The sequence below is a fragment of the Falco naumanni genome, chromosome 4 (genome assembly GCF_017639655.2).
Source record: "Falco naumanni isolate bFalNau1 chromosome 4, bFalNau1.pat, whole genome shotgun sequence".
Taxonomy (NCBI): domain Eukaryota; kingdom Metazoa; phylum Chordata; class Aves; order Falconiformes; family Falconidae; genus Falco; species Falco naumanni.
Genome location: NC_054057.1, coordinates 14295433 through 14323196, shown reverse-complemented (window position 1 = coordinate 14323196; position 27764 = coordinate 14295433). Strand labels below are relative to the sequence as shown.

At 39.3% G+C, this 27764-nt stretch overlaps 1 protein-coding gene across 3 annotated transcripts; it reads left to right on the top strand.

The window, feature by feature from the left end:
• SP4 (Sp4 transcription factor) lies at window positions 1-27166 on the top strand. Of its 3 annotated transcripts, none has more exons than XM_040590001.1 (6): window positions 1-526; window positions 1200-1300; window positions 1796-3353; window positions 22077-22305; window positions 22527-22726; window positions 23830-27166. In XM_040590001.1, the coding sequence occupies exons 1-6, from the start codon at window positions 520-522 to the stop codon at window positions 24075-24077; spliced, it is 2343 nt and encodes a 780-aa protein (XP_040445935.1). In that variant the 5' UTR covers window positions 1-519; the 3' UTR covers window positions 24078-27166. The 3 variants fall into 3 exon arrangements, with proteins under 3 accessions (XP_040445935.1, XP_040445936.1, XP_040445937.1); XM_040590002.1 differs by lacking the exon at window positions 1-526 and adding an exon at window positions 955-1097; XM_040590003.1 differs by lacking the exons at window positions 1-526; window positions 1200-1300 and adding an exon at window positions 1139-1162.
• Window positions 27167-27764: the final 598 nt, after the last annotated feature.

Here is a 27764-nt window from a genome sequence, read left to right as displayed (position 1 = left end):
CCCCTCGCGCCCGGCGCGGGCGGCCAGAAGACGAGGAGGAGGAGGAGGAGGAAGACGAGGGCGCTCGGCCTGCCCCGCTGCCTGTCGGGGCCGGGCTCCCGGGGAGCCGCGTCCCGCCTCCGCCCCGCCTCCTCTGCCTCCGGCGTGGGGAGCCGGGCTGAGGCGGAGAGGGGCGGCCGAGGGGCTGGCGGCGGGGCTCGGTTTCCTGCTCAGTGGGCGTCAGCCGGGCCCCGACGGGCCCCGCCCCCGCCGGCGCTCGCCCGCCCTCCCCCGCGCCGCCCGCCCGGCCCGCAGCTGTCACTCAAGGCGGCGAGCTGAGGCCGGCGGCGGCGGCGGGCGGAGAGAGAGGCAGCTACGCCACAACCCAGCGGCGGCCATTCGTGGAAAAATAGGCCGTCCCGCTCCTCCCAGCTCCGGCTGCGACCGGCCTTCTCCCCGCTACCCCCACCCCACCCTCCGCCTCCTCCTCCTCCTTCTCCTCCCCCCTAGAGCGGCGCCTCAGCGGGGCATTAATGCGGGATGAGCGGTATGTAACCCCCTCCCTCTCTCCCTCCTGTGCACACCCCTCCCTCCCTCCGCTCCTCCCTCCACCCTTCATCCCCCCTCTATCCCGCCCTCCCGGGTTCCCCCTTTTCATCCCGGCTTCTCCCCCTTCTTACCCCGCTCTTCGCTTGCTGCCCCTCCGCCCATCCGTGCTGCTTCCTCTTATGCCCCCTTTCTTCTCTGCCTCCCCTGCCTGCCCCTCCGACTTGCCTCCTCCGTACCTCCCTCCTCCATTCCCCCTTTCTTCGCTAACCCTCCCTCCTGTGCACATCCCTCCCTCCTTCATTCCTCTTTTCCTCCCTCTTTCCCTCCCATGCACAACCCTCCTCCTGCCCCCTAAAGCATCGACGGCCACTGAGTGGCCGTCGATGCTTTAGGGGGCAGGAGGAGGAGGAGGGTTGTGGGTGGTTTTTTCCTGCTGTCTCTGGGAGAGGAAACCAAACCTCCCCTTTCTGGGTGTTAACTCTCCAGCCCCCATGGGTTGGGTTTCAAACCACGTTTCTTAGGACTCGTTCTTTTGTAATAGCGATTTGCCCTGTTGTTTTTATGGAGAGGTAAAGGCGACAAGCTGGGAACCAAAAAGGATATGCTCGGAGGTTTTGTTACTGTATAAATGAAGGTGAATAATTAACCTGTTACACTTGATATTTTTGCAGATCAAAAGAAGGAGGAAACTATGCCCACAGAGGGAGAGAAATCTCCTGAGGCAGAGAATAACAACAATAATAATAAAAAAGGGAAAACTGGAGGCTCACAGGTAAAGCACACACACCCGAATAGGGAAGTGCCCAAACTATTAGCATTTAAAATGAAATGTTCAGCTAACAGCATTTCCTGCTCAGGGCATCTTTCTTTGAGTTGGATGAAACATGGTTTAGTGCAATATTTTTACTGCCTGGACACGTTTGGGGTTTTTTTGTTTGTTTTTTAATTTTTTTATTGCGTTTTTTAGTGATCAGCTGCTTCTTTAATAGAAAGATTTTTAGTATTTTTCTTTATTTTAGGGGGTGGGGAGGACTAGATTGAGGATGCAGTTGAGGTCATGGCTGTCACATACTCGTTGATGATTGAGGGCTTTACGTTTAAAAATTATTTACAGAAATACACACTTCCTTAATCAGCGCTGTCTTATTGGTCTCTGTGCAGAAGCACTTTTTTTTTTTCTGCTTCCTGTGTAAACCTTAATGCTTACTTCTGATGGTTCGTACTCATGCTCTTCTGAATCTGTTCTGTTTTCTCTCTTTACGGATAGGATTCTCAGCCTTCACCTCTCGCTTTGTTAGCAGCCACTTGCAGCAAAATAGGAACTCCTGGCGAGAATCAAGGAACTGGACAGCAGCAGATTATTATAGATCCGAATCAAGGTTTGGTGCAGCTTCAGAATCAGCCACAGCAGTTAGAATTGGTAACAACTCAGCTTGCTGGAAATGCTTGGCAGCTTGTTGCTGCTGCTCCTTCTGCTTCAAAAGAAAATAATGTTGCTCAACAAGGATCTTCTGTTGCCTCAAGTGCAGCAAGTCCCTCCAGCAGTAACAATGGAAGCGCATCTCCTTCAAAAACCAAATCGGGCAATTCTTCTGCAACAACCCCTGGACAATTCCAGGTCATTCAAGTACAAAATCCAAGCGGTAGTGTCCAATACCAAGTGATTCCACAGATTCAGACAACAGAAGGTCAACAACTTCAAATCAATCCATCTAATGCTACTGGTCTGCAAGACATACAGGGTCAAATTCAGCTTATTCCTGCAGGGAATAATCAAGCTATCCTCACAACTGCAAACAGGACAGCTTCGGGGAATGTTATTGCTCAAAACCTAGCAAATCAGACAGTTCCAGTCCAAATTAGGCCTGGTGTTTCCATACCACTACAACTGCAAACTATTCCTGGTACTCAGGCGCAAGTTGTAACGACGTTACCTATAAACATTGGTGGGGTAACGCTAGCATTGCCTGTGATAAATAATGTGGCAGCTGGAGGAGGCTCAGGTCAAGTTGGCCAGTCTACAGAGAGCGGAGTTTCCAACGGAAATCAGCTGGCTTCTACACCCGTCACTTCTGCCTCTGTCAGTACAATGCCAGAGTCTCCCTCCTCATCTTCCACCTCTACAACAACTGCCTCGACATCTCTAACTAGCAGTGACACGCTAGTAAGCTCTGCAGAAACAGGCCAATACACAAGCACAGCAGGCAGCAGTTCAGAGCAGACCACTGAAGAATCTCAGACACCTGCTACAGACTCTGAAGCCCAGAGCTCCAGTCAGCTGCAATCCAATGGACTACAGAACGTCCAGGATCAGTCAGGTTCGCTTCAGCAGGTCCAAATCGTAGGTCAGCCTATTCTGCAGCAGATCCAGATCCAGCAGCCTCAACAGCAGATTATTCAGGCCATTCCTCCACAGTCATTTCAGCTCCAGTCAGGGCAGACTATACAGACCATCCAGCAGCAGCCTTTGCAGAACGTTCAGCTGCAGGCAGTAAGTCCAACTCAGGTGCTCATCAGGGCTCCAACTTTAACACCATCAGGGCAAATCAGCTGGCAAACTGTACAGGTTCAGAATCTGCAAAGCCTTTCAAATCTTCAAGTTCAAAATGCTGGGTTACCCCAACAGCTAACCATTACCCCTGTGTCTTCAAGTGGTGGCACAACCATTGCCCAGATTGCACCAGTGGCTGTTGCTGGTACCCCCATCACTCTGAACGCTGCCCAGCTTGCTTCAGTACCTAATCTTCAAACAGTAAGTGTTGCCAACCTGGGTGCTGCGGGTGTGCAAGTTCAAGGAGTTCCTGTTACCATTACCAGTGTTGCGGGTGAGTGGTCTGACAAAGTTTCAGATTCGTTTTGTTTTGTTGGGTGTTTTTACTATTGCAGGAATACTGGACAGTTTGAAATTAATACTATTGTCAGGATTTTCTGTAACGAACATCAAACCCTTAACTGTGAGGAAATACCTTATACTTATCTCTAAAATTCAGGTTTTAAAATAGCTGACGCTTCTCCTAAACATTGAGTTGGGACAATTGAAATGGAACTTTGTATTGGATAACTATCCTTAAACGATCCTGTTCTCCATCTTACTAAAGATTTGTAGGCTGTGGGAGTGAACATGAAACTTTACTGTTAGAGCTTTGATACGTTTAAAAAAAATAACAAAAAGCATTTTCCAACCAAGCCGTAATGCCATTCTCTGCTTGGGGGATATAGGGTGAGAAGAGTGACAGTATGTGAACTGGGATATCTTGGCATGGCATGTGTTTGTGTGGAACTATTTGTTGCATTCTGGACTAGCTTCTAAAGTTGTTTCCTTAAAAGTTTGAGCTCTGCAAAGAGATGGAGTGGAATAAGGTATGCTTACGCACAGCATAGCTTCTGTGACTTTTTTTTTTTTTTTAAATACAATACTGGTAACTGTACCCCAGTACTTGTTGATGAACTTTTGATATGTATTATGAAATGCCTGTTTGGTTATGCTGGTCTAATAGTTGGGAAAGGAGCTATTAAGGAGCTATTAAAAGGTCTAGGACAGATAACAGAGCTTAGTTCTAAAGCAAATTCTGAGCAAGATCTCTGCAACGACCTGCAAGGGCAACTATATGTAAAATTTGCAGACTTTTAACCTTTCAGGTTAAACTTGATTTAGGGGTTCTCTCTGTCAGTCTGATAACTGCTTACATGAGCTTGGTTTTATTTCATACAAGTAAAAGTCTTCTCTTGTAGTAGTTACAATAGACTCTTGTCTTAACAGCAACCTGACTATAGACACAGTTTTTTAGGATAAAACTGTAAGAAAAAACCCTTGTGTTTACCTACTGTCCAGTCTGCATAAACAAGTGTTAGTATCATATTGACTCTTAATTGGTTGTGGGTTTTTTTGATAATCCTGTGCTAAATGAAAAATGTTTAACTGGGCAAAGGATTGTTCCCTTTAATTGAAACATTACTGAGGATGCTAAGCATAGTTTGGTAATAAGAAATATGCCATTAGGAGAATTCCCTCTGCTGTGGTACGCTTTGGCACTTGATGGCAGGTTGAAATACTAAGAGCTGGGTTGCACTAAACCTGGCGTACTTAAGGAGCGTTACAGAAATCTTAATCTGGGTAATAAGAATTAAAATCTTGACCTTGTGTTTAGCTGTAATGGTTCAAAAGTTTCTGTTAGCCGGAGCTGACCAGCTGCTACATCTTGCAGTCCAATTTGCCTTGGACAAATTTTTTTCTTTATGAGAAGGTGGTGGTTGACTATTGTAGACCGAAGTCCCTACTTCAATAAGGGACTTCATAGGAAGCATGCTTTGAGAACAGCCTGGATTTGTGGGTGCAGGAAGAAACTTTTCTGCATGCAGTTCTGTTGGTTTTTTTCCTGCTTACTAATGGTGTACAACTCTTCAGTACGCACTAGTAGATATTAGAACAAGAGATTCTGAATATAATTTTGCTCAGGTATCTTGACTGCACCTCTGCTTGCAGGTGATGTCTTTTGGAAAATGAATGGATTGATATTTGTAACTGAGGATGAAAGAAGGGGAATGAGTCACAAGTATGGTCCTAGTGAAGCCAAGCCTTAGTCATACAGGATTCGTATGTTAACTAATAAGTTTTGTGACCATTGAATTCCCCTCCACCTTTTGCCCCCTCCCATGGCTGTTTCCATAGCACTTTTAATTTGATGCTAGCAGCAGTTAATCCTCATATAAAGTGACCATTTCTTCATAGAAAAGGTACTATTTCTGTTTCCCAAGGCTTGAGGTTATGGAGAAAGAACAATCTTTCAGAACGTGAGAGATTAGTTGTTATTTCCTTCTCTTGTTTATCTCTACTTCTTTCCTATGAAACTTCCTGATGCTACACTCTGGGAATGGGAGACATGGTAGCATGGAAAGGAGAATGAGGAGCATGATGTGCAGTTCTTCATGCTATATTAAGTATTCAAGGAAAGAATGGTTATTAAACAGAAGATTACAAACATGGCAAAATCTAAAGTTTGCTTGCCACTTACAAGAAATAAGCTGTCTTGATCAGGGCTACTAACTTCCTCAGATTTGCTGTTTTTTATTTGAAATGTTTTTTGCTATTATTGTTACAGGAAACCTTTTGAAAAAATAAACCACTTGATTACCTCAACATCTGCAGACTGGTATTTCCATTCTTTTTCCGCAGTACCTGAGCTTGTCAGTGTGAACTCTTTTGTACATTAATTGAATTATCCAGAAGTGGATCATTAGCTAGAAATGAGGAGTGGAAGTAGCTGTTAGAAATGAGCCATATGGAGGATGTGCAGAAAGTGTCAGGGAAGAGACTGAGGGAAGGACTCATCCCCTTGCATTGATTCAGGTGCTCTGACTTTGTTAGGGGAAAAAAACCCCAAAGTTCCTTTGTCTTTAAAGCAAACCCAAATGATCAAGGCAGCTGAGTTTCAGGGAGGGGAACCCCACAGGAATCACAGTAAGTAGTTGTCTGAAATAACTGTTCTTTTATTTGTGTTGTAGTTCTGTTCCATGAACATTGGTTTTCCTAGTTATTTCTTCAATGGTGTAATTTCAGGTACCTTTTTCTTAGCTTTTCATATTACTAAATTAGTTAGTAAAGCAATAAAATTTGAAATAACTGCAAATAACAAAAATTCTTAGTTTAAAATTGTTCTGGAAATAAGCTATAGAACTAGTTTGAGAGGTTTTGGTGTGGCTTTTTTTTGAATGAATTACAAATTTCAAAAGAGACAGTTTTCACATTGGGAAGAAAAAAAAATTAAAATCTGCAAGTAAATACTATATTTTGGTCTGCTTTTTGTAAATGTTGTTACTCAAAGTCTCTGGTCCCAAGGTGTGTAGGCTCTACTGTAAACCAAGCAAGATGAGTAAGTGCGTTTAGAATTTGTTGTTCTTGTCTTTTTCAGTAAAAATTCAACCGTTGTTCTTGTAAGTGTGGTAGTTTGGGTTGTATGTTGTGTGTGGGCAAAAAGCAGGGCAAACCAAGAGAAGTTCTCCCGTCCTTTCACTTTCTGGCTTGAGGGAGAACTCTTATTTGTGATGTAGAGGAAAATAATTTTTTTCCTGGTAGAGTGACTAAGCACTGACAAATTGCTCGGAGAGGTTGTGGACTGTCCATCTTTGGAGATATTCAAAAGCTGTCTGGACATGGTTCTGGACAACTTGCTGTAGGTAGACGTGCTTGAGCAGGGTGGCTGGACCAGATGACCTCCAGAGAACCCTTCCAGTCTACATTATTCTGTGAAGTTTTGTTGAGATGTGCAGAGTGTTAGTCAAAGGAGTAATTAGATGTATAGAAGAAAGCTGGATGAGAAATAGAACCTAAGTATCCGAACCTTAAAAACAGATTTTTTTAAACAATTATTTAATTAAGTACTAATCAAACAATCAATGGACTTCATAAAAGCAACTGTGTTTATTTGAGCATGCAGGGATCTACAAATACCTGCCTTGCTATGAGATCAGTACCTGTCACGGCCTTTAAGCAGCCTAGTTCTGTACAAAGGAAACTGCCTTTCTTCAGTGCTGTGTGAATTGTTGTTGGTTTATGCACGATTCTGGGTGGAATGACATAGCCTTTAATGTTGATAGGTGGTGACTTCTTGAACTTAGCCCCTGTGAGCTTGGGGACAAGCAGGTACTAGTTCCTTTGCCTTTTTTTGAGGCTTCTGCTGTGATAGCTGTAGATGCGAGTTCAAAGGATTCCTGTCCCGCATCCCCTTCTTAAAAGAACATATCCTTTGCCGCCTTGAAGCTTATTTTCAGGCACTATTTATCTGGATGTGTTAATTGACAATGTAAGTGACTACGTGGGAGGAACTTATTTTAGTACTAGATGCTTCTAAGAAAAATATGTACTTCATAAAACCGTTTCCTTTTGGTGGGCTAAGTTGTTTTTTGTAACTCAGCACACTGGAGTTTGTTTTAGGAATAGCACCAAATGTGGACATTTGTGGATGCTGAAGAATATGGGGTGAGATAAAACAGACCAGTTAAACTGTAAGAAAATGCTGAGTATTAATGGCGTCTGTAGAATTTGGCATTCTGCATGTAGGATTTCTTTCACTGGAGCCTTCAGAAGAGGTCACAAGCTTTTTCTGAACTTGTTAATTGTTTTTGCTGACAGTGGGAATCTAATGGTAGTTGTGGAGATGATGTCTTTTCAGAATAACTTCCTGTTTCTTGGGGGGGGGGGAAAAGTATTAGATCAGACTTGTGTCTAGCTTAATTATTTATCTTGAAGAGATTTTGATACATGATGATGAAGGTGCTTGTCCCATACCAGAGTGTATGAGACACTTTTGTTTTAAAAAAAGTGGAAAATATTACTTGTATTTTGTGTGGTTAGTCCAAGCTTTGTTAGTTGCTTTAGCCAAAAGTCACCAGATTCTATCATTTTGCAACTCAACTTCAGGCCATTTTGTTGAAGATGAGTAGTGGCATGGTCTGAATTATGGGGCATTTGGGGTTCATCCACCAAAATAACCAGGGTGCGCTGTGTACTCTAAACCAGTTACTAATGACAACTAAGTTCAATACCAAGTGGAGCACTTTAAAAACATCATGAACCTTACCCTTCTGTTTCATACGCTGTAGTAATGTGAGTCACTAAGGCACTTTTCTCTTTGAGTAGCTACTTCCCTTGCACTGTTCTTTGTAGTTATGCACTTTGAGGTAGTTGTACCTCAGGCCTCCCATTTTCTTGTGCCTTTTCTTATTTGTCTCCATCCAGCTTCAGCCTGTCTTCAAGGCTTTCTCTTCCCTTTCTTTCTTTCTTAACTCTTCTTGTGTGACAGTCGCTAGTTTTATGACTTACTGTTCAAAGGCTGAGGATGTTGTTTAGATATTACTGTCATTCTGGTTCAAACTTTGCAGAGGAGTTTGAAACATTCTACCAAATTCTTCAAACAGAAATAAAATTATACATAAGATTTGATGCATGTAACTCAGGAATAGGAAAAGAGGAAATATTACACGCATTTTTAGAAAGAGTAAAAAGGAGGAGCCTGGGAGCTACCAACCAGGCAGCCTCACCGCTCTGCCTGGTAAGATCATGAAACAGATCCTCCTGGAAGCTATGTTTGAGGCATGTGGGTGACAAAGATGTTTAGAGACAGCGAGCATGGCTTTACAAAAGGCAAATTGTGCTGACTAATCTGGCTGCCTTCTGTGATGGTGTTGGTAGGTAAGGGAAGAGCAGCCGATTATCATCTAGCATGACTTACACAAGGCCTTTGACACGGCCCCACAAGATAGCCTTTGAGAGATATGGGTTGTATGGATTAACTAATTGATGGGTAAGGAATTGGCTGGATTGGCCACAAAGAGTTGCCATCAATGGCTCAGTTTCCAAATGGAGAATCAGTGATGTTCCTCAGGGACCATTGTTCAGTGTTTTTATTAATGACATAGTGGGACTGAGTGCACCTTCAGCAAGTCTGTGGATGACACCAAGGTGAGTGGTGCAATGTGTGTGCGTAAGGGAAGGGATGCCATATGGAGCGACCTTGACAAGCTTGAGAAGTGGGCCAATGTGAACTTCATGCAGTTCAGCAAAGCCAAGTACAAGGCCCTGCACCTCAGTTGGGCCAATCCCCAATATCAGTACAGGCTGGGTGATGGATGGATTGAGAGCAGCCCTGTAGAGAAAGACTTGTGGATATTGGTACACGAAGAACTGGATGTAAGCCAGCAATGTCTGCTTGCAGCCCAGAAAGCCGATTCTATCCTGGTCCACATAAAAAGAAGCAAGGCCAACAGGTCAAGGGATGTGATTCTCTCCTTCTTTTCCACTCTTGTGAGACCTCATCTGTGGTACTGTGTCCAGTTCTCGGGTCTTCAGTAGAAGACAGGCATGGACCTGTTAGAGCAGGTCCAGAGGAAGGCCATGAAAATGATCAGAGCATCTGGAACACATCTTCTATGAAGAAAGGCTGAGGGAATGTGGTTTGTTCAGACTGGTGAAGAGAAGGCTCTGGGGAGACCCATTGCAGCCCTTTGATATACAAAGGGAGCTGATAAGGCAGACGCAGACTTTTTACCAAGGCTTGCCTGCTGTCATAGGACAAAGGGCAATGGTTTTAAACTGAAAAGGGTAGGTGTAGACTGGACATAAGGAAGACATACTTTATTGTGAGGGTGGTGAGATGCTGGAACAGGTTGTTGAGAGAAGTTGTGAATGCTCCATCCCTGGAAGTGCTCAAGGCCAGGTGAGGTAGGGCTTTGAGCAACCTGGTCTAGTGGAAGATGGCCCTGCCTGTGGCAGAGGAGTTGGAACTACGTGATATTTAAAGGTCCTGTCTGACCCAAACCATTCTGTGCTTCTATGAATGTAAGAACCAAAGGTGTTTCTGACCCTGTCTGATGCTGACTGCAGGTGATGCATGCAAGAATAATCTGCTCAGATAATCTTCCCACTATTCAGTGATCTTCTGCACCTCAGATCTTCCTGAGCCAGAAGTGGGATTTTTTTAAAAAAATATATTTAATGATCCTCGATTAATTTATCTTCTGTGAATTTGTCTTTTTTGAGTCTGAGTAATTTTTTTACATGTTCAATACAAGTCTGCAATAAATAGTCTTAATTGTTATGTAAGATACATTTTTATTTAATGTTCTCAAACTCCTGTATTGTGAAAAATTAAAAGTTTGATTCACCTTTATACCACTCAATCTTCTGTTATCTCTATCACATATGCTTGTTATCAAGGGAGGGGAAAGTGTTTAGTCTGAAGTCCTAGAATATTACACTTTACATTGTTGAACGGTAGAAAATGCATTTTCATGACATGTAACCTGTGGGTCTCACTGCTTGCGTTAATGTGCTTTATATATGAGCAGAACTTGGTAAGTTGTGTAGCAAAGTAAGGAGGGATGTCTGTAAGTGGTAACAAGCTGAAAAGGGTTTAAAATAGCCATGGTATATGCAAGCAAACTGGCAAATATAAATACCAAGGGTGGAAGTCAAAGGAACTGAAGAGTGGTGGTTGCATGATCTTTCTTTTTTGAATAACATCCAGTGTTTCCCTGGATGTTCATTGGCAAGCAAGCTGCAGCAAACATCTTGAAAGAAAGAAGCTGCAAGCTATGGAATCTGCAGTAAAAAGATAAGTACAAAGAAATGAGCTATTTTCCACAAAAAAAACCCCAAACCAAACAAAAAAAAACAACAAAAAAAAAACCAGAAAAAAAAATGCAGAGTCTGTCTTAGTTTTTCACTTCATGGTGTGTTGCTTGGCATTCTGATGGTGTAGTTGGGAGGAGTATAGAAATTGAGCATGCTTTTTCCAAAGTCATGAAAGGTCACTTACAACTGTTCTCAGGTTGCCTTGAGCTGAGAATTGTTGTAGAACCACAGTGTTCTAAATACTGTAACATTGGCATCCTTCTCAAATGCTTCAGAGTAATTATGGGAGAAGCATTTAGTCTTCTAATGACAAAATTGCTTTGGTTGTGGGATTTTCTTAAACTGAAATGCCAAAATAGTGGCAGAAACAGTTCAACAACAAACTATGCTGGTAAAAACAAACGTTGGCCTTTGTGATGGTAGCTTAACAATAAAATATCAATATACTATTCCTGAAATTGGTGCATAAGGCATGTGCAATCTACCTGTTCAGCTAATTTGCCTATGGAGAACAACCTGGTAACAATGACTCGCTAGCAAGGCATGACTTCATCATTGCTTGTAGATAAAGTAGGAAGGGGAAACATTTGGAGTACCAACTTTGCTCGTGATTGCCAGGTGAAATAGGTTTCTAATGAGCTGTTTCTATGCTATTAACTTCAAGAATTAAATGTAATTTCTTTAGTCTTCAAAGAATGTTAATAAAACTATTTCCCTATTAGAGTATGTGGTCTTATAAAAATGTTTCATCGATACAGGTGCACTCTCAGAGAATATCTGGTTTTGCTCTCCCCTCTCTGGTTGCCTATTATCAGAAATCAGAGCATATAGAGCAGGAAATGAATTGGCTGAATTTTCTTGTTCAGAATGTGTCAAGGAAACTAACCAAGTGATACTAACAGGCTGATGAAGATGTGAAATATTTTTATTTTAAGGGTGGTTAGATCCACACTAAGCCAACCGTTTTGTTCTTTCATTACCACCCAGAGTGAGGACTTTGCAAGAACCATAATCTAAATCTGATTTCAATAGCTTCCTCAGTGTACCTTAAATTATGGAGTACTAAGCTTCATATGATTTTGGTACCGGTAGGTAAGATGGATCAATTACTGTGTTAGTATATTAAAAATGTTTAATGGCAATTATGATTTTTGAAAAATATAACTATATATGGAATGTCATGTTCTAAGGGGAATGTTAAAGTATCAACTGTTGTTACTGAAAAATAACTACACTTTTCAATGGTCTGTGATTTTAATGGATAATTTAGTTAATAAGAGTTGTTTTATTTATATGCTGTAGCATAGAGGCTTTGGAAGTAGTAAGGACCGAGTAATGAAATGTAATTTTTATAATTGGTATTTTGCTCTTGTCATAACACTTTCACCAAAACAATAGCTCTGGATATTTGTAGTCTCTTGAGAATTGTAGTGTCCCAGCACTTCTTAGGTTAATTTGGGGTATAGTTATATGGTTACATGGATTTCCTATGCATCCATTCTTAAGAATGGAGTTTCCAGTGATGTTTAATACTACTGATAGTGGATACCAGTCATGCACCTTGATTGGCTGGTCATTGGTAAACCATGTTATCCCAGCGTGCATACTTAGTATCATTGTGTTTTGAAGAGAAAATGATCAGTTAATATCCTTCTGCCAAAAAAACCTGCCTTATTTTAACCTACATGTTAGGTGCAAGTCTTGGCTTTCCTTAAATATGGAGTAGTTTCAAGTGATGATGTGACTGCTTTTCCCTTAAGCAAGATGCTGCAGTTTAAGAAAACGCGGGTATTTATTGTCTTTTTTTCGTTGGTCAGCAGGAAGTAACTGATGAAAACCTTGAGCTCTTCTGTTCGTTCTGAACCAACAAGATTGATTAAGCTTATGGTTTTATAGGGATAACAATGTTATGGAAGAAGATGGCAAACTTCGAAGGGATCCTAGAGATCTTTGCATCTTAGATCTTTGCATCACCCTTCTTTTGTGTTTTTGTAATATGTAGCTGCTTTGGTCCTTGCACAGTGAAGGCTGTAACAAAGTTACAGTTTTTGCATCTTTAATAAACAAATTAATCTTTTGTTGGTTAGCCTATTTGCCCATAGTTGGTTATAAAACCAAGGTTTGTGTCTCATGTTTACTCTTATTGTAAAAGGTCTTTAAGGATGCTTTACAAATCCTGTTTTTCTGATAATTTTTAATCATCTTGCCAGTGTTTGGTGTGTGGTTTTTTTTTTATTCTGAGTAGATTTTCAACTGGTGCACAACTTTACCTGGTTTTAAAGTTGGCTATCTTTCTGTTGAAAGGATTTTCCATGTATGTACCTGTTAACTAATCCCTCCTGTGCAGAGGTGTATTTACTTTTATCTTGATCAATATGAAGATAGTTTCATATAGCCAAAATGTTTACTTCAAGAGCATTCATAAACCTTCTGCTCAAGTGTCAAATACGTAAGCTAGCTAAACTGTAGTAAAAAACAAACAAACAAAAAACCAAAAACCAACAAAACACAAAACCCCCACCCCTACTGCCAAAAAAACAAATAAAGGATTGGAAAATAAGCTTGCATTTTTTCATGTCAGCCTCCTTCTGTCCTTTCAACGTTAGGCTATTACTATTTCCATGTTAATATACAGAAAATGAAGTAAGATGCTAAAAAAACCCAATTCTTGAGACCAGTGGGTTTGTCTGCATATGGCAGAAGTGTGTAACACAGGCATTTCTCTGGGACTGTGTTTTTTTTCCTTTTTTTTTTTTAATTTTGTTACAGTTAGTCAGGTATTGAGCTCCTGTAGTCAGACTGTGGAGACTAATAGTCAACAAGTTTCTTTCTAGCCCTATCTCTCTCAGAGTTAAGGGGAAGAGTTGGAAAAAAGAACTGGGCCACGTCCTGTTGTGCCTGTAAGCTGTAGGGTAACCTGAGAGTTGGGGTGAGGCGATGGGGTAGTAGTAGATGTTCCATCAAAGTAACTTCGAAAACCTCAATTTCTTAGATCCACTACTAGTGTACATGTAGTGCATCTGACATTCTACAGCACAGCTGGTACTTGGGTTTTCAGTCATTTGCTTGCTCTAAGGTTCAGTATTCAGGGAACTACTTGTGTTCATCTGCAGAGAAGTATTCTTGAACACTCATCCTAAATAGACTTTTCTTTTTGACTGTTTTTTTTGGGTTTTTTTTTTTGGGTGGGGGGGTGGGGGGGTTCAGTGGTGATGAAAATCAGGGGTTTTTGGAAGGATCTTTTGCCTTAGCAGCAGTATAACAAGTCATTTTTCTGATTCCATCTCCTTCTTTAGTATACCTAATAAATTGACCATATTTTCTTTCCATCTGAAGTCACAGCATCCAGATCGATCAGAGGTATTGCCTTGCTTTGACTGAAACCTCTATTTCGTTGTGCAAGACTACATTGTTGTTTCTGTGTAGGTCTTTGTATTGTATTCGTGGTAGCTCTTTTCTGTGTTTAATAAAGTAATAAAAAGAAAACTAGCTTTCAGTTTCATGGAAGATACCAACAGCTGGGAAAAGCCCTTTTCTGTCTCAAAGTGTTGAAATAACTTCAGGTTATCCTAAAGCACTTGGGTAAAACTCTACATTTCTGAAAAGTCAGTAGAGTACAGTCATGAAACTTTGGGCATTGTGTTTTGTCTTTGCATTGCCAGTAAGATTCTTCCACAAAAGGAGGTAATTTCAGGTTTTTTAAGGTGTTTAAAACCCTTAAACTTGCTTTTTACTTTCCTTAAATCTCCTGCTTTTAAGTCGTTTTTTTGCACAGAAGGTAAGCTTAATTATGATGCTGTTCACTGATTCTTGAACACATTAAGATATTTGATATATGAAAATTTTGGAGGAGAGGATAAGTACTCACAAATCTTGTACAAGTCAGCAGCAGACAAAAGATAGAAACTTGCTGCCAAGCCCCTGTACGAGGTAGAAAAGACAGATATCTAGTTGATGCTGCAGTTCGCACTCGAAGTTTTCTGCTTGTAGGAGCATCTGGACACAGTGATGTGCTGTGATGACCCAAATTTCTTGTAGTAGTTGGGTGAATCCAAGTTCCTCACTCTACTCCAAACTGATCTGTACAGACTGTGTGGGTCCCTTTCATCAGCCCTTGTACAGTTTCTGTTCTGGGAATTTTTTCCTCTGTACATAGTGTTTCTTCCTAATTCTTTATAAACCACTGCTTCAGGGTAGAAGAGAGGGCAGAATTGTCTGTGTGCTGTTTATGTAGCACTGCATTGCATAGTCTTCATAATATACTTATCTATATATATACAAACATATATAAATTAGAAACCTCTTTTCCCCCATTGCCTTGCATTAGTAAGTTGTTGAATGGGTGAGTTGCTGCATCAGCTCTGGTGTTTGTAGAGCTCTGGGACTCTGCGGACTGTCATTAACTTTACTTAGTTGTCCTGTAGTAATATACGTGGAATTATGAATGTCAGTTGCAACCTTGTGTTTCGCTTTTAGAGTTTGCAGTTGAACAATTTTATTTTTTTTTCCTCTCAACGTTAGCTGCTCTGGCTTTAGGTACAAGTGCAATTTGCACTTGTGTTTCTCAGATTTTTCAGTAAGGTGCACACAACTGAGAGAACTTCTGTCATTACTGCTGTCATCTTTTTGGCTGCTGAATGCCGGTTACACAACAGCAACAGGAAATCTAAACAAATTATTCTGGGGAACTAAGTACCAGAAAGTTAGTGTCCTTTTCTTAGTCTTAAATTTCTCATCCTTCAAAGATCCATGTTTATAACCATGATTTCTGTGGATCATTACAGTTAAATCTTTTTCTTCCCTTTCTGCCCTGTTTGCCTCAGAGTAGTTTTTCATGCTTGCTACTTCAGGTGAATGAGAATAGGGATGCAGGTGCAATAAGTACTGAAAGGAAACTTGTTTTGGCTTAGGATGGGTGGCTAAGCCTAATAACCTAAATGTTTGCCCTACTTTCTATAGGAAAGTACTTCCTAGGTACCAGGCATTAGCTTTCTTTGGTAATTCAGGTGGTGTTATAGGAGTTATTGTTTTGCAAATTAGCTTTGAAGCCTGTCGTAGTTTAACCCTAGCTGGTCATTAAGTACCATGAAGCCATTTGCTCACTCCCCCCTCACCGAGAGGGATGGGGAGGAGAGTTGGAAAGGAATGTAAAACTCAAGGGTTGAGGTAAGAACAACTTAATAATTGAAATAGAATAACAACAAAATAACAATAATAACGATGATAATAACAGTTACAATGAAAAGGGCAAGGAAAAGATAAAATCCAGAGGGAAAGGAAGAAAGGAACACAGGGCACACAATGCAACTGCTCACCGCCTGCCAGCAGATGCCCAGCCCTCCCTGAGCAACAATCTGCCCACCCCGGCCATCCCTCCAGGTATATACACCTGGGCATGACATCCCATGGTATGGAATACCTCTTTGGCTAGTTCGGGTCAACTGCCTTGGCTGTGTCCCCTCCCAGTTCCTTGCGCCCCTCCAGCCTTTTTGCTAACAAGGCGTGAGGAACTGAAAAGTCTCACATCAAAGCCAAAACAGCACCGCACTAGCTCCTTCAGAAGATAATTTAGTCCATCCCAGCTGAAACCAGGACAAAGCCTAAAACTGATTGAAATACATATGTGTGTAGTTATTTGGCTTCATAGTAATTACTTAAAATTGTCATGTTTTCTTGCATGAATGTGCTAATAGACTCATGTTGTAACTGCTAAGATGCAGTTTTACTGCAAAATTGCAAAGCTGAGTACGTGATGCTGAAGAAGAAAGGATGTGCAATCCCTTAGCTTGATAATCCTGTATCTTGTGGTAATAAGTAATGCATTTACTTAACTGCTTAAATGGAAAAAAATAGTGACTGAAATGATGCAGGCTCTTCTATTTGAGAAGCTTTGGAAGTTTCTGTGATGTTAGTCTCAGTTACGTTCAGTCATAGTCATATATGCAATATTGCAATGAGTGAGAGTCTTATTACACATGATTTGCAAAATAAGTACCATATCAGGTTGCCTTGTTCTTTGCATGTTGTCCTGTGGTCAGATAAATGGGTACTATGCAAAAGAAGGACAGAACTTGGACCTGAGAGAAAATGAAATTAAATGGAGTAGTTGGGTATCAGTGTTGCTCTGTGCACCTAAATTTTGCTGTAACTTAACATTATGACCCAACAGCATGCACAATGAAGTTCGGTCATACACAAGTTCAGTGATGATTTTGTTAATCAAGAATGTTTCCCAGTTTCAGGAAATTACTATTAAAGAAATAATGGAAACTAGAGAAAAACTTTGTATCTTCTAAAAGCAAGTGTAAATGTGCCGTGACTGCTTTGACAACTCATATAGAATAGTATAGATGAACTGAAGTGTGACTGTGCCCTCCTGAAATGATTTGTTTAGAACGCTTTCTGAAATGTGTGTTGAAACATGAGAGCTCTTGTTACTGAAAGGTTTGAATGGTGAAGTGTAGTGATATCAGGTCTTGTGGTTTGGAGGCGATGTCAAGTGATCTCATGATTGTAGCAGAATTTCTGGAAGTCTTTAAATGGTGTTTTAATGCCCCTAGTAAGAAGTCCTGTGGATTATTTTTAATAGGTCTTTTTTCTCCATCTAGAAAGTGTCGGGTCATTCTTTTCCTGTATGGATAACCTCTCAGTCACCTGTTTTTAGAATAAGCAGGGTTTGTTTCAAATAAAAAGCTGATTTATATCTAGAACATCCCTACTGAAAAAATTGTCATTTTTATAAACTTTTTTTAAGCTGCCCTGATTTAATTTTGTAGGCTGCTGATAAACTCATATCAACAGTTATTTTTTCTCGTATCTTTTCTTCAGTAAACTTGATTTAGGAAAACATGAAATTCCTTTATCTTCCCTTAATATGTATAAATGATGTAAAAGTTAAAACCCTTAGTGATCCGTAGTGGATTCTGCTGCATAATTTTAAAAAAAATTAAAATCCCATACAAGTCAAGACCATAGAAGGCTCACTTTAAGTTTTAGACCAGGGCATGTTCTGTCAGGTTTTTTTTGTGAAAAATTTCTGATTTTTCTTCAAGAGAAATTATTTTTTTAACTAGTCTAAAATGCATTCATGATACTCTCAAAGAACAAGAGTAAAGAATTTTATGTTTAACAACTTTACAATGAGAATAGATGCATTTCTTGTTGTCCTGGATGCTACTAGTGTGCTAGCTTGCTGGGATGCTCTTCCAGGAGTTCCAAACAAAAACTAAGTCCAGAAATTACATTACTGAACTTGCCAGTGTTTTCTGATAACCATGTAAATCTCTGGCAGAGAGTATTTGTAAGATATGTTGCTTCTTTCAGTTACTCTTTCCTCAAAAGGTAGAGATTTGCTTATTTAATATTGTGGCCTAGGTCTTTAAATAAGGGTATTTTGTGGTATTTTGAGAGTTTCGGAACCTTCTCTTCTGAATTTAGGAAGTGGAATCCAAGGGAAGGGAGTTTAAAATAGCAACTCTGTGAGATTAAAGAACATCAAAATTCACATTAGAAAATGTAATAACTTTGTTAATGCTATCTAAAGAGCAGTCATTTAATTACTGTTTACTGAAACCATATCGATAATGCAATTAAATGCATTTATCTGTTTTATGCAATTAAAGTTGCCCAAGCAACTTTACTATTGGCATTTTCTCTTTTGTGTGTTTATGGTCACCTTTAAAGTTATTGTGAAGAATTTCTACTCAGATGTATCATACTGTATTGTGTTTAATGAATAGATTAAGGTGGTAGCTCACTGGTGTGTACCCTATATCCTATACTCAGAGGTATGCATGGCCCTCATGGTGGGGAGGGAGAGTTTGGAGCAGATAAAGTATGTGTCAACAGTGGTACTTGATATTCTGAAGAAGTGTCAGAAGACCCTTGAGTGGTTGGTTATCTCATGACTTAGAGGCTGCAAGTTGGTTTCTATTGCATCAGCACGATGTATCAGATTCTCAGAAATGCTGAAAAGGTTTCCCCATAAATGTGGAATAGTCAGGTCCAGCAAGATTTGTGTGCTGGACGTTCATCACTGTGGTGCTAGTCAGAGTGAAAACAAGGAGTCATCCACCTCAGGGTTCGAGTGCCTCAATTCACATCTTCCTTGGTCTGGTATCCTGGGGGGAAGTTGCATTGGAACTTTAATATCAATTCAAGAAACTCAGAGAGAAAGGGAAAACTGAGAGAAAATTATGCTCTTCAGGTGTGTTCTCTGCAGTAGGTGTGGCTGTAATATCTGTTACATCTTTAATTTTTGCAGTGACCACTTGTAGACTCGTCATTTATAGTGCTGCTCTGTGAATTCAGAGTTACATCTTGGGTATGTTTAATGAACAGATTTTGTGCTCTGCAAAAGACTACGAGCTGACCAAGTTCTTCTTGTTAATTTATTTACCTTTGGCTAACCAAAACCTGCAGCTGGTTCTCAACACAAGTGCTCACATTATCATGTTATGATGAGCATTAGATATAACAAAAATGATCAGTCTTTTTGACTGCAACTATTCATAGCCCTTGGCCAGCACTTCAGCAGCTTAGCTGCCTGACAAGGAATTGCCCCTGGACTGACACTTTCTTTGGAAGTTTGTGTCCTCTTCTGCCACTGTTAGACCCAAGTACTAAATGTTACTATTTGTGTTTATACCACAATGCTCTCCTTACCCTATCATATTCTCCATCAAGGATTCTCATAAGCACTTTTCTTTCCCATAAGTATATAGGAAATAAATTTATTTCCAGTATGTTGCTATTGCAAAAAGAAAGACTTTGTTCTGTCCTAGACATACTGAGACTTCGCACGCATGATTAAGCCTGTCATTCTTTTTCTATGGTTCCTCTGCTGCGAATACCAAACTTTTTTGTTTTCTTTTATTTTATTATCTATCTGCCCACAGCAAGTGGGATTCAAACATTGTCTCTTCTGGGTTTGTCCTTGCTCTTTTCAGTGAACCGAAAGTACTCAGCATCTGTCAATATTTGTGGCCTGCCTAAGAAAACAAGGAATTCATGTTTATTCATATCTAGGCAGATCAGGTGCAAGTTCCAGATGGAAGCCAAGAGAGATAACTGAGAAAATTTGGTTAGTGCTTCTGGTGAAGATAGCTTGATACTGACCCTAGGCACAAGAGAGATTTATTCTGTTTCCCGTAGCCAACAGTGGCCTGTTAGATGACAGTCAGGTCACTTCGGGAGATTCTCAGTATGTCATGTTCTTTAGTCCTAACCTATCTGCATGTACGTGGTAGTGTTAAGTGGTGTGTGCTAGGTTTCATCTGTGGCTGTTACCATGATGTTACACAAGATAGCCTGTCCGAGCATATATATCTCTTCAGCTATCGTGAATGTAGTAGCCATGATCCTGTGCTGTGTTGTATATGAACTCACTTGGTATCTAGGCAGTTTAGACTTCAGAGAGAGTGTTCTCAATCTTATCCCCGTTGATGACGTCTGTTACAGATGCCGGAGAAGTAAGTTAGAGTATCCATTAGAATCTCTCTGAATCGTGTTAACTCCAAAGGATTTCTAAGTTTTAAATTAATACTTCAATACTGAGGACTTACAAATCTTAAAATATTATAGTTTATTCTAAGGAATTTTGGTCAGTCACTACGCTCTCTCAATAAGTAGGTAATATTTCCTCTTATTTCCCATTTGTATGAAGGCACTGAATTTTTGAAAATGGCAGCATCTAATGATGTTTTGTCCCATTCTTGTTACTGTGGAACTGGCCTTCAGTGTTGTCAGAGCATGGCTGGAAGTCAGATCTCTGTGTCAGATTTCATTTGTCACGTTATTTTCTTAGACCATATAGTACTACATTTTAAACCAAATATAATATGACCCTACTGCTTAAGAAACTACACTTATTACCTATAATAGCATAGTCTTTATTTTGCTTTAATATTAAGACAGTAATCCTGATTTCCTTTGATCAAGAAAGCCAATGCGATCAATGTACTTATGTAGTGAAACTGAATTCTTAATTTATCAAGTCAATCTTAGAATTCTATTTGATTCAGTGAAGCTGCTTTTCCAGTATTCTTGAAAACATACTCCCTTCTGCAAAACAAAATGGTCGAATATCTCAAGTTGGAAGGCACCCATAAGGATCACGGCATCCAGCTCCCTGCTCCTCACAGAACAACCTAAAACTAAATCAGATGACTAAGCGCGTTGTACCAGATACTTCTTGAGATCTTGACAGGCTTGGTGTCATGACCGCTTCTCTGGGGAGCCTGTTCCAGTGACTGACCCTCCTGTCAGTGAAAAATCTTTTCTTAATATCCAACCTGAACTTCCCCTGATGCAGCTTCATTCCATTTCCTTGTGTCCTTTCACTGGTCACCAGAGAGAGAACATCAGCACCTCCCCCTCCACTGCCCACCTTGAGGAAGTTGTAGACTGTGATGAGGTCACTCCTCAGCCTTGTCTTCTCCAAGTGACCTCAGCTGCTCCTCGTAAGTCTTGCCCTCGGGGCCTTTCACAGTCTTGGTTGCCCTCCTCTGGACACACTCTAATCATTTGATGTCCGTCTTCTGTTGAGGCGACCAGAACTGCACACAGTGTTCGAGGTGGGGCTGCACCAGTGCAGTGCAGAGTAGGACAGTCACCTCCGTCGACCACCTGGCTATGCCATGCTGGATGCACCCCAGGACGTGGTTGGCCTTTTGGCTGCCAGGGCACACTGTTGGCTCATACTGAACTTGCCATCAACCCAGGCCCCAGACCTCTTTGCACAGAGCTGCCCTCCAGCCTCTTACCCCCTCCCCCACCTCCTCCCCCCCCCCAGTTTGTGTGTATAACCATGATTGCCCCATCCCAGGTAGAGAATCCTGCAAAACAACAACAACAAAGCCCTGGTATGCTAGCTTGGTCAAGTTTAACCCTACAACATTCCTTTTCCTTTGTGGCTCAATGTTGATTCAGGACAGATTGTAGGAGAAGAGGCAATTCTGTATGTGCCATAAAGCAACTTCTAAAATTAGGTAATTTTTATTTTCTGAATGTAGATATGTTTTCAAAGGTTATTAGAGGAACATTAATTGGCAATAGATTTAACAATATTTCTGTCTTAAAATTTTCGTTTAATGGTTTCTCATTTATTTCGTGTTTAATGGTTTATTTATTTCAGCTTTTGAGAAAAATAAAACACTTGTTAAACTAGTTCACATTTCTTAGTATCAGTAATTTGCAGTCTTGTACTGTTCTAATAACAAATGACATTAAACAGCACTATCTTAAGCTAGCAGGTAAGTACTCTGTTAGTGCTTCAGGAAAAAGGCCGGGTTTATAACTCGTTTTGTGGCTTTTCCTAACTTTAGATGGATTTTTCTTCTATAAAACATGTCAAGTTTATTTCTGCATTCCACTTGTTGAAATGACAAATGAAAGGTACAAACACTTTCTTATTTTACAGGTCAGCAGCAAGGACAGGATGGAGTGAAAGTACAACAAGCCACAATAGCTCCTGTTACTGTAGCAGTAGGTGGCATTGCTAATGCAGCAATTGGTGCTGTTAGTCCTGATCAGATCACACAAGTGCAGCTGCAGCAAGCTCAGCAGGCTTCTGACCAGGAAGTGCAGCCTGGCAAGAGACTGAGAAGAGTTGCCTGCTCGTGTCCTAATTGCAGAGAGGGAGAAGGAAGGTAAATGTAAATTTTACCAGTATGTATTTGGGCATCTTATCACCACTTGCCTCATTTGGGCATGAGATTTTTCTTATATTGCCTACATTTTTAATGATTCTATTAAAAAGTATGTTTGTGTATTTCTTTTTAGACAGAGGATTATAATTGCCTCCGTTAGCATGAAATATATTTTCTAATACCTAGCAATATAATTACCTGTTTAAATTTGATCTTTTTAGAGGCAGCAATGAGCCAGGAAAAAAGAAACAACATATCTGCCATATTGAAGGATGTGGAAAAGTTTATGGCAAGACATCTCATCTTCGAGCACACCTGCGCTGGCATACCGGTGAAAGACCATTTGTATGCAACTGGATTTTTTGTGGCAAGCGATTTACAAGGAGTGATGAGTTACAAAGACATCGAAGAACCCACACAGGTTGGTCAGCCCTCTCTGCATGCATAGTACAGCAAGTCTGAATCATAGTGGCCATGGTTACACACTGATGTCAAAGTTCTCACTTATTAGGATCTCTGAAAACTACTTTTAAATGTAAATAAATTAATTTTGAGAGAGAGGAAGTGGTAGATATCAGTTTTGATCAATTCAAACTGTGAAATCAAATAAATTAGATCTGTTCAAACTGTTCTTCTGTACCTATGCTAGAAAAAGATGACTTCCTTCACAGATAGGTGATACGCAGTAGCGAGTGTCTGATCAAAATTTGACAAATTTAGATCAGGCATGCAGAATTGGCCATGGACCAGGGTCATCATTTCCTCACTTGGACTAGCTCAATCCTTAAGAAACTTACTGACCTCATCCATACATCTGAGTTTGTGTTCTCATGAAGTTTCATAAAGTTTCAAGTGAGAAGTGATAAAGCAAGTTCTCTTAACTGTTCCTATTGGAAAGATGGACCTCTTAGAAACCGAAAATTTTATCAGCCTTCGTATTTTTAGCCCCCAGAAGGTGTCTACCTGTCATTCCTCCCCTCCCAACTTTACAGCATCAGCAGAGAGCACTTGAAGCATAAGTGCTAATTACATTTGTATGTAATGTATGCGTGTAATGTAATGTATACATTAGTAGGCTGAATTTCTCTTTTGACATAGATTTCGTGCATCCTCATGGAACTTTGGGATTCATGTTTCCAAATTCCCTTCTCATCACTGTAATCTAAATAACAAAAGTATTGTTAAAAACTGCTATCAAGTCGTTCTTTCAGGGCTTTTACCTCTCCTTCTCTGCCAGGTTTATGGAAGTCTATGAAAATTCTCTGGTGACCTGAAATTCAAACATCTCACCAGATAATCATAGCATAGAAAATATTTGTTGCGAACATTTCAGTAGTGAAGCGTAGATTGCAAAAAGCCTATGACTAAACTGATCACACCTGAAGATTAGACAGGTAGAGAGGAAAATGTATTGTTTTAAAGAGACTTCATATGTTGAATAGAAAAGGGTCAGATTCAAATGATTAAGCAGTGTTCAGTGCTCTCCTTCAGTAACATTTTGGTTTTGTTCTTCTTTTAAAAAAGGTGAAAAGAGATTTGAATGCCCAGAATGTTCTAAAAGGTTTATGCGAAGTGACCATCTCTCAAAACACGTCAAGACTCATCAGAACAAGAAGGGTGGTGGAACAGCCCTAGCTATTGTTACCTCAGGAGAACTGGACTCTTCAGTTACTGAGGTTCTTGGTTCTCCAAGAATTGTCACTGTTGCTGCCATTTCTCAAGATTCAAACCCAGCAACCCCTAATGTTTCAACAAACATGGAAGAATTCTGAAAGGATCATTTCTATGGACACCTAGTGCTGCACTTAAGTTTACATACCTTTCAGGATATGGGAGTGGGCTGGTAAAGTGGATTACAGAGCAGGAAATCATGTTTTCAGTCATGACTTCTGTAAGTGTTCCAGGTTGGAGGGTCAGCATGGGAAGTGTACACCGGTGCAACAAGACAAAAATTTCAAAAATACAAACAGCGCAAATTGATGTACTAGATAAACAGATGGGGCAATATTATTTCCATACTGTACTTTTTTAGTTATATGTCTGTATATCATGTAATGATTTTAAATGAACTTTCCCCTCCTATTTTAGCCTTGTATGTTAACGTGTTTATAAAATCAAGATAATATCAATGTAAAACAGGGTGGACCTTGACTAGGATTAATATCGTTTGATGAAGGTACTTTGTTTTTAAAATAAATTTGTTATATTTTCATGAGAGCATCCTTTTCCCATAAGGCATAGCAAAACTAATACAGATTGAACAATAGTGGAAATATTTTAGGTTTTTGCTCAGTCCATAGAACACATCAGTTGATTTTGGCCGTCTTTTCTCAAGTTTTGGAATTACTCAAATAGCAGCTGGATGATGCATGCTGCAAAGTGGTTCTGAGGTGGACCTCAGATTAATTTTGACCACTACATTATAGTAGTGTGTATAAATGACAATCAGTGAGTTCTAATTCCTCTCTTTGTTTGGAGAGCTAAGGTTATGTAGAATAGTGTATACAGTAGGAAAGACAAACCATAGAAAGATATTAATGTAAGATTTTACAAAAGTAATGGTATCTTTATGTAGGATGAAAAATTAATATGGCAATTTTTGTGTCGATTTTTGGAATTTCATTTAATTATATTTTAAAACATCTGTGGTCCATTTCTAACTCATAGGTAACATGAATGATAAAACCTCGGATTTTAAATATTTAAATGTTTTTTTTAATTTAAATGTTTTTAAATTTTGCTAGAATTCATGGAAATTAATCAGACAATTGAGTGTTGTAGCTCATTCTCCAGTATCTTCTCTCTGTAAATACTAGTTTATTATATTGTGGTTGATGTGCTGGGTTCTTTATGCTTTGACTTAATAGCCAAAGAAAAGAATTAATTATCACATTTTAACCAAAAAAAAAATATACTTAAAGTAAATGTTTTCTCTCTTTTCCCCTAAATATTACTGTCTTTTTTCTCTTCAAAGTTAATATGTGGGCTGGTAATAAATATCTGTTACCTATCAAATTGTACATTGAGCCTCCAACCACAAAGCAGACTGGGGAAAGAGGAATTTAGTTATCTTTTTACCACACAACTTTTGACTTCAAAGCTTGATTACATTCTCAGATGTGCCAGTTTGATAGGAATATAGAGGAAATGAAAAACAACAAAAACAAACTGCATTTTCTATGTGACAACTCCAGTATGTACAAGGAGGAAAGATGGCCAAATATTTCATACTCAGGATTTTTAATTACTTCCCATAGACATAAATGTAACCTTTTACACATGCAGTCATTTGGTAATAATTCTCATGACCAGTTTTTTAAAAGATTTATATACCAAAATATTTTTGATGTAACTAAAGGAAGTACAGTGCAAAATAGATAAGTTGTTTTTTTTTCCCTGCAAATCACAAAAGGAAGAATGTGTTTGGTAGCTGTTGGTTTGAGAGACATAACAGCTACCTTGTGCATTCCCTCACAAAACATATACTTCTCATCTGAATACTTTATCAATCTTGTGGTGTTTTCTGTATTTTTGAAGCAAGAGAAATACCAATCATTGTTTACACTGTGTACACTTTAGGCCAGCCCTTTGTAGCAAAATACTAAGCTGAAGGTATTTTATACTTTCAGTTTACATAAAAAGCTTTGAGATTAAAGAAAAACAATTTTACACTGTGGTTAAAAATTTCAAGTTTCTTAAAGCTTTTGTAGACTTGTAACAGAGTCTTTAAATTTTAGTTGGGTTTTGTACATTATTTTGTATATTTTATTTAAAGTACTCTTAACTGATGTATCTGGATTTAAAACATCAGAATCAATTAGATGTTACATTTAATACAGATGAACATTAGGTAGTATTAACTGTTAATTTTATTATATAGGAAATGAAACGTCAAATATATATTTTATCATTAAGCTTCACAATCAGTGCTATAAATTCTTCTGAAGAAGAAGTTTCCTAATATTAATATCATGTTTCCTAGAAGTTAACAATTTTTGTAAACTGAAGTTACGAGCATTCTGCACAGCCATTTCATATATAATTTTTTCATGCATACTTATGTATGCAGATAGGAAACAAGTCATTTTTAATCTGCAATGAATCCCTATTATAGATGTATCAAAATCTAAATCTGGTTGGCTTCATAGCGTCTCAAGTACATTAACTTGTGTTAGCAGGTGCACATTTTACCGCTGGAATTAGAAACATTTTGACAGTCTGTTCTGCATACCATTCTGAATCCACTTTTCTGTCTTAAAAGGATCGTAAATTTCAATGTCCTTTATTTGACTCAGTGGGATATAGCTGTTGTAAGTAATAGGGCACAGATGTGCAGTAGTATCTTGTTTAATGGCATTTCACTGTTCATTCCCTTTGCCACCATTAAAATTTTTGCTTTATTGTAATTATCAGTGCAAAGTGTATTTACCATGGTAGAACTCCAGTGTTAGAATAGTTTTTTTCTTACAATATACTTTCTTTGGTTAGGTTTGTGTATGTGTTGCCGATTACATTAGAAATTGGTGTTAAGTCATTATTTATCACATTCTTTCACGAGAGCAGTAATAAAAGTGTGTAATCTAGGAGAAAAAGTTAATTTGTCAAAGTTAAGTAAGCATGATGTTTAGGTCCTATTTTTCAATTTTATAACTGTTTTATTGCAACAATATTTGTATTTAAGTCTTCATTTTAATGCCTTGTGGTGTTTTTTTATGCATGTCACTGAATTGTCATCCTGCAAGAATTGATGTGCAGCATAGGGTATTAAATCTACATAATGATTTTGAAACAGAAAAATAGTTGATGGTAAAAATGTAAATGTTTTGCAAAAATTCCTTATAAAAAAAGTTTTGTAGTAATATTTCACTTGTAAATTTTTCTAAAAAAAAAAAAAAGGAAAAGGAAAAAAATGAGAGTAACATTTCCCCACATCTAGAATTTAGAAATTAATTCTGCCAGCAAAGCCTGTAAGGCATTAATTTGACACTTTTACAATGCTGATTTGTATAATTTTTTGGTGGGTTTGGAACTAAAATCATGTACAAGTTGTTGCCTGCAATAACATTTTGCAAGTAACCTATTAAAATTCCCTTGAGTTTAAAAGGTTTCTTCATTTAATTACTTACAATATAAAGCAGCAATAAATTATGTTTGAGCGATAATCTGTTTATCAAGAAGAACACTAGAAAGCAAATGCTTCTCAATGGGGAAAGGTTGGCAGCAGCTTCTGGATTTGTGTAATTAAGACCTGTACTTGCTGGTCAGCGTTTCCCAACTGGCAGACTCCCAGCAGGGAATTAAACCAGCAGATTCTAGCTCAGCATGAATTCTGTGGGGTTTGTTCAGCTCTTGCAAATGGAAGTTAACGGTTATTCCTGAACGTACCAAAGGAAGAACTTTTCTAAGGTAAGGAGTATGTACATGCACACGTGCGCACACAGAAAAATAATAGTAATAAA